This window comes from Natator depressus, chromosome 1 (genome assembly GCF_965152275.1).
Source record: "Natator depressus isolate rNatDep1 chromosome 1, rNatDep2.hap1, whole genome shotgun sequence".
Lineage (NCBI taxonomy): Eukaryota > Metazoa > Chordata > Testudines > Cheloniidae > Natator > Natator depressus.
In genome coordinates this window covers 256411528-256424939 of record NC_134234.1, presented here as the reverse complement: position 1 = coordinate 256424939, position 13412 = coordinate 256411528, and the positions used below count along the sequence as shown (strand labels likewise).

The 13412-nt window shown below is 42.8% G+C and overlaps 1 protein-coding gene across 1 annotated transcript in view; it reads left to right on the top strand.

Annotated features, from left to right (window-relative positions):
- The window catches only part of ENTHD1 (ENTH domain containing 1), a 59005-nt gene extending 46021 nt beyond the window's left edge, over window positions 1-12984 (top strand). Inside the window, 2 exon segments of the mRNA XM_074950234.1 lie at window positions 8830-9293; window positions 12386-12984. Coding sequence (XP_074806335.1) covers window positions 8830-9293; window positions 12386-12984 — 1063 coding nt within the window.
- Window positions 12985-13412: the final 428 nt, after the last annotated feature.

Sequence of the window (13412 nt, the reverse complement as noted above, 5' to 3'; positions counted from 1 at the left end):
AAGGCTGAGAAGTCCAATCTGTGCTCCACAGGTTTTTCCACGTATGTGACAGGTGGTTGCTTGGAGAAAGCACAACTGCTGGCTGGGATGCTGTATACTTTCCTTCCTCCTCTGCCGTTTCTCAGCCTCTTGAGCAAGGTGATTCTCTTCAAAATGGGCTGAGGCTTGATGTATGATACGATGCCATTGCAGTCTATTGCCAGCCAGCTCTTAACAATTCGTGGGATCAATGCCTCCCTTCTTAACATACACTTTCATGATACCCTTGTTGTGTTTCCTCTGTCCCCCACGGGTCCTCTTACCATGACTAAGTTGAGAAAAGAGGACTTGCTTCAGAAGACGAGTATAAGCCATCCACACACAATGACCAGCCCAGTGAAGTTGATGTTTCATAATCTTTGCCTCAACACTGGTCATATTAGCAGCAGAGAGAACACTTCCATTGGTGCGATGGTCTTCCTACCCGATACAGAGAAACTTCCTAAGGCAGCACTGTTGGTACCGCTCCAGATGCTTAAGATGGCTCTGGTATGTCATCCATGTCTCACACCCATATAGGAGAGTGGGGATAACCGCTGCATTGTAGATCTTAGTTTCCATCTGCAGATCTCTGTCAATAAAGACACGATGAAGCAACTTTCTGAAGGATGTGCTAGCATAGCGGATCCTATATTCCATCTCCACATTAAGATCCAAATGTCTACATGGCAATTTTATAGCCCAGAAGTCTGAGGCCCATGAGCCTATGTCAGTGGGGTGCCAGAGCTCAGGCTCCAGCCCAAGCCTCAATGTCTACACTGCAATTTTACAGCCCCACAGCCCACGTCAACTGACATGGACCAGCTGTGGGTATTCTATTGCAGTGTAGACATACCCTGTATATGTTTGTGTGCGTGGTCGGAGAAGCCAGACACTGAAAGGAGAAGCTTTGGCTATTTAGACAACAAGCAACTTTCAGTCCTTTTTAAAATGGTTAGTGGGACAATTATTCTGCAAGCTTTATAGCCCAGCTTCCAGAATGTCTCATTATTGTTATCCTGTCAGGCAGTTAATGTTTAAAACCATTTATTTTCTGTTTTCACATCTGCACCTCAAGAAATGCATTCTATTTTATCTAAACTGAAATGGATCTGGCTGTTCTGTTTGGGAAAATATTGACTGTAATGTCCTGGAGTGGTCTGTTTGCCTTTTTTCAAATTCAAAACAAAGTAAAGAGGAATTAACTGCTGAATTGTTGGTCTGACGTCAGAGAAAATCAGCCCCTAGAAATTGCCCTGGCACTGCCTAGGGCCACATCAAAAGGCTAAAAGCAGTTTCACCCTCCATTCCCCTGACACAGCTCTATCAGGGCATGCCAATTCTAACCTACAGCCCCACCCTTGAACACATTAACTAAGACATTAAAAAGAAAACAGGCAAAATAGTAGTGCAATAGCCCACCGTATGTTGCCTTGCCCTTTGTGGGCTGAGAACACGGCATGCTCAGCCCCTCTGGGGGATGGTTCACATCATGTTGCTCCCAAGCAGTGCTCTCAGCTAAAACTCAAGGCAGCCCTGATGGGTTTTAGACTAGGGACAATGAACCCAATTCTAATGCTCCTTGGAGAACAAATATCTGATAATGGTCTCTTCAGTCTAGCAGAGAAAGGAACAACATGATCCAGTGGCTGGAAGTTGAAGCTAGACAAATTCAGACTGAGAATGAGGCATACATTTTTAACAGTGAGGGTAAATGCCATTGGAACAACTTATCAAGGGTTGTGGTGGATTCTCCATCACTGGCCATTCTAAAATCTAGACTGGATGTTTTTCTAAAAGATCTCCTGTAGGAATTATTTAGGGGTGGTTCTGTGGCCTGTGCTATACAGGAGGTCAGACTAGATGATCACAGTGGTCCCTTCTGGCCTCAGAATCTATGACTCTAGGGAGCAGTAGGACACAGAACCTTTCATGGGCTGACAGAGTCAATTAGGGAAAACTGTAGGAGGGCAATACTGAGACTATCTTACATGCCCAGGTTTCAGTACTGCCCCATCCTGATTGCCCAGGCAGGGCTAAAGCCTGCAACCCTTTTTTTCTACCAATGCTAAAGGATAAGTCATCAGACTGGTGGCACGATAGTGGAGGACAGGTGTAGATGGGGTTCATTTAAACGGCAAGGCTCAGCTGCCAAGTATAAAAAGGAGAAAGAACAAAGTTGGTGGGAAGACGTTGGTCTCAGCCTGACGGGAGTTTGGCTGCTACAACGTGCACCTTGGAAAGAGAAGAATCTTGTCCTTGGTTGATTTTTCTGCTTGTATCCAGAAAGGGGGAGATTACATTCTGGAAAAAAGAACAAGTGTTTTTGTTTTCTGTTTGGTGAGCTATTTGGGAGTGGGGGTGGGGAGCCCACTATATGACAGATCCTAGGGGTCCTGACTCCTCCTTAAACAAAAATGATCATTAATAACATTGTAGCTAGAGAAGCTAAAATGAGATTAACAATCCTTATGCTTAGGTCGGAGTGAAGGTGTCAGGAATAGTTCCAACCCTCATGCTCATCATTGCATAATTACTAGGAACGTTAACCATGCTCTGAAGATTCCTATATTGTCCATTGCTGGAGACAACCTATAGGACGAAAGGAACCAGTGATCTGATTAAAGTGCAACAACTCGTATGCTCCAGATGACATATAATGCAATATAAAAGAATTATGGCTCTGCTCTCACCTGCACGGGTGTACATAAGGTATAACAACTGAAGTCAATATTTCCACTAACGTAAAACTGGTGTAAGTGAGAGAAGAATCAGATCTATATTTATAAATTAAAAAACAGGGTGAGAGTGTGGCCTGTGACCTTGTAACTGTGTACTCCTCAATTCTGAGACCCATGTTTTATGTTTACGCAGCATTTCAAAGTGATACTTGTTGGCAAACTCAAGGGTATTTTCACAGTGCAAGCACTATAAACACTGAAAAATCTTTAGAGACAGAGGAGATGACTCATCTTTGGCCCAACTGATCAAAAATACAGTTCATGTACCATGTCTGTTGGCTGATGCGTGAGTCCATAGACTTGTTTGTGGAACAAGGCAGTTAAAAAGGAATTAACTGCAACTTTGGAAGAAATTCTTCTGGCTGCAAGGAAATAAAAGTAACATTCTGGAGCACTTTTGGCTGCAGATAGTGCCAAGAGAAGGAGCGAGTAAGCTCTTGGATCTCTCCCCAAAACTATTGCAGGGGGATTTAACAGTTTTGGATGCATTTTGACTAGTTCCTGGAAACCTTCTCTCTTTTAATGATTTTTCTCTGTATCTGAGATTTGTGATACTGTGATACCAAGCTATTGAATAAGACTAGTCTGATCATTTCTAGGAACCAAGCCTCTCATAGGTGATTAGCATTTAAATAAGACAGTCAGTGAGGACTATAAGTTACATGCACCAAAACAGCATTCAGCTTGAGCAAGACAAATTTGAATACAATACTATGACTAGAATCATAATTATAGATATTGAAGAGAGCACAGTGTTATGGGTTGTTTATAACCAGTCAAAGGGCAGCACTATTGAAATAACAGGGGTGCTGCAGGTCAGGATCAATCACGGGCAAAGATCTGTGGGAGAGCAGTTCTAGAACAGCAAAGTCGGTTGCTTAGTTACAGCGAGGCTGGTCCCCCAACTACTGCTTTGAATAGTAGATAGAGCACAGGACAGACTCATGAGACCTGGTTCTATTCCTGGCTCTGCAAGTGACCTGCTGTGTAGCCTAGGGCAAGTAACACCCTTCTCTGTGCCTCAGTTTCCCCATCTGTAAAATGGGGATAATGATACTAGCCACCTTTGTAAAGTGCTGTATAAGAACTAGATACTATTGTTATTGAAACCTAGATATTTTGGCTCAGATACAGCTGTGATGGGTGGCAGTATAACACCCTAAAATAGAAATTTCCAATTTGTGTGCTGTTTACGCCTCACCTTCTTTTGTACTTTTTGAAAACATTCCCAAAGTGAATAGAAATAGAAACCAATATTTTCAAAAATTGGGTGTCTAAAGTTAGATTCCTACAGCCTTATTTAAGCATTGAAATAAATGGGCATAATTTTCAAAAGCGATCAGTTCCCCTGGCAGCTCACATTCACTTCAGTGGCAATCAACACTCCTGAAAACCAGATCACGTATTTAGGTGTGTAAATAAGAATTTGGGACCCTAACTTTAAAGCATCTATTTTTTATGAACTTGGCCAGAATGTTTTCCCGGCAATTCTGTTCCACTGTTTATGTACATAGAGGGCATGTTTACGTTTGTCAAACCCACACCATCTTTTGGGAGACGACTATTGGAGGATGGCAGAATTCTTGCATAGAAACTGCAGCTAGCTGTTCAGACTCAACCTGTTCCAATCTCCAGAGAGACACAGGACTGGATCCACAAGGGGGACTGAGGCACTTAATTGGCATGTTAAGTGCCACTGGTATTCACAAAATCACCATTCAGCTGCTGCCTAAACCAGTAGACCCCTAAAGTCTCTAAGCACCTAAGGCCTGGTGGGATTCACAAAATTCCCCTGCCTACCTTGCATTTGGGGCCTGATCCAGTAGGCATGCTCAGAGGATACCTTAGAGCATGTCTATCAGATTGGGCCCCACACAAAATGGTGGAGGTGGTGCCATTTCCCTTTTACCCAGTGTCCTGGTGGGTAGAACACTAAACCTAGGGATTTAGGGTGACCAGATGTCCTGATTTTATAGGGACACTTCGGATATTTAGGGCTTTGTCTTATATAGGCACCTATTCGCCGCCCACGTCCCAGTTTTTCACACTTGGTATTTGGTCACCCTACAGGGATTTAAACCAGGACTCCCACCTTCCAGGTGAGCAGCGATAGTCATTAAAAAAAAGGGCCAGAATGCATTTCCATTCCTCATCACTCAAAAGTGAGAGTACCAGAAGTCTGAGGAAGAAGCCAGAGTGGTGTTCCGGAGCATTCCAGCATGACTCAACCCCTGCAGGCGAGAGCCCTAACCATTGTGCTGCAGAGGCACTCTCGCTCTTGCTCCTTCTCTCTCTGGCCCAGTGAATTATTTATACACAGTTGAACAGGTCCAACAGGAGAGACTCAGAGCCCCACCCCAAAGTACCAAATAGCCCAGTGGTCAGGGCACTCTTCTCAGCAGTGGGAGACCTGGGTTCATGTTCCTGCTCCACATTAGGCAGAGGGGGAATTTAAACCCAGGTCTCCCACATCCTGGGTGAGTGCGCTAACCACTGAGATATTTGCTATAAGGGGGGCACCACTGCCTCCTCTTGGCTTAGGTGTCTAACTTCAGGAGAGGTTTCACGGCTATGAATCCCAAGTAGAGATAGGTGCTTAAATCCAGAGGGAGGTGACTAACTCCCATGGAGGGACGGGGTATAGGCTTATACCCCTTTTGCATTTCCTGCTAGGGAGCTTAGGTGGCTCCCTACTTGGTTTACTGGCTTTTGTGAATCCCATTTTTAGGTACCTAACTCTCCCCATATATTGTACAAGGACACTGGGTCCCTAACTTGGGGTAGTGAATTCCACTAGGCAGCATGGCATCTAAAAGTGAGATGGTGCAATGGTCAGTATTGCAGTGCCTACATGCCCTCATGAATCTAGCCCACAGTGCTGTTTGGAGTGGCAGAATTTGGCCAGTAGCATATGTGCTTCTTCACTATCCTTCGCTTCCTATCCCTTCCAGGGGAATGAATGAAGTGGTTCCGAGGGCAGAGGCAATGAGAGTCAACCAAAAATGAATGCTGAATGCAGCATTTCCTAGTATTAGCTCCCCTGTGGGGGTGTTCTGGTTCCGTAAGCTGGTGTTCAGGTTAAGAAAACAGCAGAAGGGTAAATGGAATGAAATAGGAGCCCAATGTTGAAGGAGAGAGGTACGGATCATAATAAGAGGAAGGAAAAGGAAGAACATCTTCAACATATTTCTCAGCTGGCTCCTTACCACTACTCTCAGCTTTACACTGTTTCACTGTGAAAAAACTGGAGCGTATGTATTATTAAATGACTTCCAAATGTGTTTTCTACAAAGGCTATAGTATTGAGAAGGCACTTTAATTTACACTTCTATCTTGTTTATATTTTTCTCAAAAATATAGAGTTAAGGTATAGAGATTTCAGATCTTTCCATTATTAGAAATATATTATCTCATCACTCCTTACCTACGCACATACGTGCACACACACAAACACCTCCCCCTTTCCCCTGCCCCAGCAATTAAAGACCCACCTCTCAAATGTAACATTTAACAAGAACATACAGTATCTTTGTTAAAAGACAGAATGTATCTACCATTGAATCAGTACATTAACTGATTCCAATCTCCCCACTGTATCAACAGTTTAATACAGCAGGCAGTTAGTGTACTGGTCTTTCTATTATCTCTGAGTTCTATTTCCTCTGAAAACTGTAATTACTCGCAGAGGAACTTTCATTCACACATTCTTAAACTGTGAGATACATTTCAACTTTTTAAAAATCTCGTGTCACACCTGCTGACTCTCTGCTTTGAAACCTGTAATGCATGCATGCATATCGGGCTAACATGGAAATTGCTCACAGCAATAGCCTCTGGGAATCTAGCTCTGTCTAACAAAACCACATGGTGGTGTATGAAGAATAATGCAGTGTGTACCAGTAAAAAGAAAGTGGAGATATCAAGAGAGAGCAATCGAGAAGGCACTAGTACTGTAGGACAGAGCTTTATATCGTAGAGGGGCAGTAGCACATGGGAATCATGTGCAGGCCAGAACCATAGGTGCTGGAACTAGGGGTGCCAGGGGTACTACTGCACCACCTGGCTTGAAGTGGTTTCCATCATATATAGGGTTTACAGTTTGGTTCAATATCTCTCAGCACCCCCACAATACAAATTGTTCCAGCACCCTGGGCAGAACCATATTCCAACTACTGGGAGCATCTCAAGATCCTCTGAAGCAATCTTTCCCAAGCTCCTTCTGGTGAATGCTCAGAGAGAACAGTCCTTAAATTGCGTTGAGACAAGGTCCTAAAGGGTGATAGTAAGAGTAAAAAGGGAGGGGACAATATGTTGGAGAACTTCTCCCACCACTTTATGAAAAACAAGGGCTAATCCCCCTCTCACCCTCCCCCCTTTTTCTTAGATTCAAACAGTTTTGAGAGTCTATATTAACTGTATAAGGAAGTTGAGATTTTCAAGATTAATTCTGGTCTGCCTGAAATTACATACATCATGTTAGCAGGATTGGGCCTTAAAAGGCACAAAAACAAAGGAAGAGTGGAGGGTGGGGTCCAAGTAGATGATCCACGTGATGATTGACACATATCAGTAACATGCATGTTTTGAAGTTTATTCAAAGTTGGGGTGAAGGGGAAATGGCAAAAGAGGAGTTAATAAGAGCAAGGGGGAGGACAAAAGGAGGAAAAGTGACACTGAGGGGACAGAGAGAAGGTGATATGGAGAGAGGAAAGAGGAAGGAAAGGATGAAGCAGAGCATGTGTGGGTAAGGAGACTAAGGCTGGCAGTGGAGGGACTGCGATAGGGAAGGGAGGGATACTTGCCTTTTCCATTTTTAAAAAAGCCTTTTAGATACTTTATTAAAAAACCCAGAACCATGTACAATTGCCCTTGCCTAATTCTATTATTTTAGCTTTACCTCTGCAACATAACCATTGTTCTTTATACATTTAACAAAATACCACCCAGTCCCTTTCCACCAAACAACTCAGCTCCAATCCACAAAGCAGGTTCTCTCTCTCTATAGCTAGATAGATAACTCTGTGTGTGTGTGTGTGCACATGCATGTGAGCAGGCAACCTCCACCCCAATTCCCCACACTCATCGCCACCGTGCCGAAAATAGAAGTCCAAATGAGTTCTGATAATTTCTCTAGGCCATTAGATTTCTGAAGGCTGCTCTGGAGCCAATGCTGTGCTGTTGTCAGCTCCACTCCTCTGAGGAGGGAACCTGCTTTTAAGCCTCCACACCACCACCTCTGCAGGTATCTAGGGGAGGCCTTAGGGGAGTCAAGAGCCCCAAAGTTTGGCTTAAGACACTGGAATGCAGTGTTGAATGTATAGCAAAGCAGGGACTTTAAAAAATGGTTAATAACTATTAATTCAGCTAAAAATGTAGAACTTTTTGCAATAATTTTTGAAAGTAATAGAACTTACCTTATAAGGATTTCAGGAGTGTCTGCCTGTCTCATGCATTCCACTGTTGAATCAAACTGCCATCTTAATTTACATCAGATTGTCAAGATTACATCTTATGGGTTGACTGTTAATTTTCTAATTATACATAAGACACTTAGGTTTAGCGATTTATGATAATTTGTAACGAGATGTAATAATTAGAACTGTACATTAGTGCACTTTTTGTTCCAGCTCTACCTCTGACTCACTGTATAAGCTCAGGAGAGTCACTTAACCTCTCTGGGTCTCATTAACTCCCCTGTAAAAATTAAGATATTGTATTGTACACCTTTGTAAAATGTTCTGAAATCTATGGCTGAAAAATGCTAAGCATTATTGTTATTGCAATTCTAACTTGGGTAGCCTAGCCAAGTGGCTAGCATACCAGACTGGGACGGAGGACATCTGGGATCTATTCCCAGCTCTGGCCTACTGAGTAACCTTGAGTAAGTCACTTTCTCTATCTGTACCTCAGTTTTTCCATCTGTAAAATGAGGATAATCTACCTCCTTTGTAAAGCACTTTGGAATCCACTGATGAAAAATGCTATTTTAGAGCTAGGTACTGTTATTAATATTATTACTTTTCCCATCCAAGATGCAGCTCCTTTTCTGTGACATTCTCACTTTTTGCCTTACAGGTGTCATATCCTTCCCCCCACAGAGAAGCCTATCTACTTCACAAAAATGGGGCACCGGCAGGAGAACATACAGCACAGTCACAAATCCTGCTTCAACAATCACTCTTATGCCTCCTTCAAGAACACAGTCAGCAAACACCCCCAAAATTGCAGAAGTCTTGCTTGATCATCAGTCGTCAGTTCCAGAAAAGCCTGCCACAACCAGCCAATATGTCCCAAAGCCAGACTTTCTTCCCTCTAGCAGTGTAGCTTCTGTGGAGACCCTCTACCTCTCCCCTACCTTCAACCTCTTTGATCCTTTAGGGAATAGTGTGGCAAACAGTGAGATTCTGAAACCAACTCCAGCTTCTTTTAAACAATTCCCTGGACTTAATACAACCACCATGCTCAACTTCAATCCCTCCACACCTAGTAACATGCAGACATTTAACACGACTCTCCACCTTTCCCCAAGGCCAGGTGAGTTTGTGCATTCCATGTCTAACAAAAGACACGTGACTAATTTCTTTGTTACCTCCTCTCCCAGCCCACATCCTCTTGGTAGTTCTTGCAAAACTTGCCTGCAGTAGTGACAGCACTCAGCAAAGGAAGTCAGCGCTTCAGAATTTAGAAGGTGTTAAGAAAAAAGCCCTTGGTGCCTCCTCTTGTGCTGCAGGCGTCCTTGCTATCACAGAGGGCGAAGACAACACTAAGTGTTCAGAGCTACTTCAGTGGAGGTTAAGTCACATCTTTCCTTTACATTTTCATATTCAAGATTAGATACTACAAGCCAAGTCAAAATCTTACAGAATGAAAGCAGTAATAAGTATATTTATTTAACAGAGCCCCTGGAAATGCTGTAAGATGTTTGTACATCATTTAAGTCAATTTAGTGCAGTTGCAAGGTGCTGGATTATTAGTGCTGGGGACGGAAATTCTCCGGTTACTCACAGAACAGATACAGCATAGATAATGTCCGAACAAGCTTTTCCCCCAGTCCCACCTCCACTGTTCAATCCTGACCATAAGGGAATTCAATCTCCAGGGCCCATTCACTGCTTGGCTTCTCTGCTGAGACTGCCAACAAGAGGGTCCGGTAGTACCAACTCGCTCCCTTACTAGGGCCTGGACAGAGACCACAAACTCACTTCACCTAAGCCATTGAAAAGCTATCAGATAGTAGTTAATGATCTGCAGTATATCTGAAACTAGTGGTTTAGAAGTGAAAGGTTTCTTATCCCATTCTTGGTTCCCTGACCTAGCTAGGCCTGTGACTTTTGTACCATACAGCTTTATACGTGTGACACGCAAACAAATGAAACCCCTTTGTTTTCTTCTCAAATGAGAAGTTCTCTAAACAGAAAATGTCAGGAGTTAGTAATCTTGTGTTCACATCTGTGAGAGTTACTGGATGTCAGAAGAAACCTCTGAATGAGGAGACAGGACTAGAGAATGTATAGCTGCCTTCCTTTGAGTCAGTGCAGTGTTCTGAAGGTTCACTTACTAAGAAATAAGAAAAGGCGTACTTGTGGCACCTTAGAGACTAACCAATTTATTTGAGCATAAGCTTTCGTGAGCTACAGCTCACTTCATCAGTGCATCCGATGAAGTGAGCTGTGTAGCTCACGAAAGCTTATGCTCAAATAAATTGGTTAGTCTCTAAGGTGCCACAAGTACGCCTTTTCTTTTTGCGAATACAGACTAACACGGCTGTTACTCTAAAACCTGTCATTACTAAGAAATGCTTCTCACTTGCTGATAAAGAATCAGTTGCTTTTGAAAGCAACTATTTTTTAAGTTTAAAATTGGCATTTCTGAGACTTTCCCATTTAGGTTTATAGAATGTTGTTGTACGCAAAGAAACATTCTTGGGTCTTGAAAATGTAAACAAAAATGCAATCATTTGGTAATGTTTTTAAGTGAGTTGCATTAAGCATTATTCCCCTCTTCACCTCATAGTCACTGTGTTGAGCCAGTTTATTGCTCTCACCTCTCAGGAATCCATCTCTGCCTGGCAACATATCATACTCAGTCTAGATCACTGAGCCAGATTCATTTTAGCATTTTGTGCATATAATTGTTTAGGAGAGTGTGGAAAACATGGTGGATTGCACCCTAAGATGAAAGTGACCACCTTGAAGAGGGTGGAACCTCTAAAAGAAGAAACTTTACTCCAATAAAGTGTCACTACTACCAAATGAAACTAAATTGATGCCACCAAGGAGATACAAAGTATTTTCAGAATAGAAGAGGAAGCCAGTTACTCATGGAAGCAGCAATCAAGTGGAGAATCTCTCCATCCCAGAAAAAGAATTAAAAATAAATAAATAAATAAAGTCTGATCAGTTTGGTGACAGTCAGACATCCAAGCCCTCTTATAGATTGTACATGGAGATTTGCAAGACAGGTACTCTTACTGTTAAATTACATATGTGTTTATATTTTAGATAGTAGTAGATATAATCAAAATATTATCAGTAGCCTGGAGGCAAAAAATCTGTTAAACTGCTCCTTTCAGAGCCAGTAGTTATTTGTGTCACTCCATCTTTTTTATTTTTATCCTGCAGGACAAAATAATTGCATCATATTTGCTTTTTCACATAGGAGGTGGAATCAGTGCACAGTGATGCAATGATATGGGGCATCAGTAAAATGTCACAGTGTGAAGACTGAGTGCTAGGTCATGGCCCACAACAAAGCTCCTTTTTGGCACTCTGGCAGTGCAATAAAGACAAAGCTTTTCTAAAAAGACAGCTACGGATTCCTCCAGCATGGGGGAATAAGGCTAGCATTACATAACTCTCTCCTTCCAAGCCCTTAAAGTAGGGAGAGTGCTGCACTGTAGTGATCCTCAGGTAGTATAATGAACTCTGGGACCATTACAAACTGGTGTGACTTAGAGCAGCCCAGAGGCTGCTCTTAGTTACTCCAGGGGCCAAACAAGTCTCCAACTGGTCCTAGGAAAGGGAGGACGACTGCAAAGTTGGCATAAAGCTACCTTCCCCACTGTCCCAAGGTGTGCTGGGAACTGCTCTGGCTCTGAGGATTTAATGCTCAGTGTAATGTCTTTGTAAGGCTATGGGGCCTAGAAATGTCATTCCTATATTCTCTAGCTGTCCTACAAGCTCTGTGCTCTCAGGTCATGTATGAAAATCAGGAATTGTCTCATGAATTTTGAAATAAGCGGCTGTTCCACCTATAAACCTGAACATTGGTCTGTTACAATTTAGCACCATGCTGGATGTTTTAGTAGGTGCTTTTTGGCTTGTAAATCAGTCCATCGTTAAAGCTGTTTGGGTCTTGTGTCAAGTACAGCATGTGGACTGAATGTTACATACAATACCACCTCATTTTCCTACCAGCTCTACTGTTTGTGTCTTTAGACTGTAAGCCTTTTAGGGCAGGGGTTATCGCTTGGGTGTGTGTGTGCCCAATACCCAGCACAATGGGACCCAGGGCCCAATTGGGCCTTCAGACACTATCTTAGTATAAATAATTTACTACTACTAACATTAATTTTATGCAAAGATTGTATAGTGTTCATTTTATTTTCTCTTTTACATACGTTTTAGATTCGACCAGCTCCATGGCAACAACTTCCTCTTTTTCCACCTTTTCCATCTCATCCCCAGACTCAGTTGTTCCAGAGAACATAGTTCAGCCTAACCTTATCCCTTCCTGTGGACCTTCAGGCTTGTCCTCACCTCCCAAGCTCTCCTCTTCCGTTTTCTTTAATGATCTCAAGGACAGGGTTACACATCCTTTTTCTTGCCAAAGATCTGAGGAAGAGGAGAGTGAAAACACCAGCATCCTGAATCTCCTCCCAGATAATTCGAGACATTGCGCTGGAAAAGTGAACAGTTTTGAGAGCAGAATTCTCCGCATTTCTGGTGGGAGTTGGGGGGCATTTCCTGTGCAGAATGTAGCTCCTGTGGCTAGCCGCAGTATGCCTTCTGCTGGAGGGTCACCTAATGGGGGCACTACACAGAAAGCCCTGGGCACTTTGGAGGAGATAAAAAATGCAGTTCTGGGATTGCGAGGGGATGTAGGCAAAGTGACCCAGGAGCTGCAAACCATTGGCAGACAGATGGCAAGCCTGGTTGGTGACATTCAGTATCTGAGCAAGTTCTCGACAGCTTCCCGAACTGCTAAGGATGCTCTATGTCAGTAGTAATTTTCACAATGGCTATGTCAAACTTCAGTGTAGCTTTGTGGTATCTTGCCCCAACATTGCGCTTCATCAGACCTCTTTTACAGTGTTGAAATAATTACAAATAGAAATGCATAAGGCTGTTCTGTTCTTGTCATGGTCAATAAATAAATAATTTACATCTTTATCCTTTGAGTTTTGTTAACATCTACGCACACCTTGCATTTTGCAAAACCCTCACATTGCACAGGACAAGGCTTTTGTGCATGAAAATCTGCCAGAGCAGTTATTTGTCAGCAAATAAAATAATATGTATCATGCAGTTCATGTATAGGGTGTCCCTGCATGTCTGAACACCCCTGCCTCACTCGCACACTGTATAATATAAGTCTTAGTGGGAAAATGGCAGCATGTGCATGCTTGGAAGTACTGCAGATGCACTGCAGATG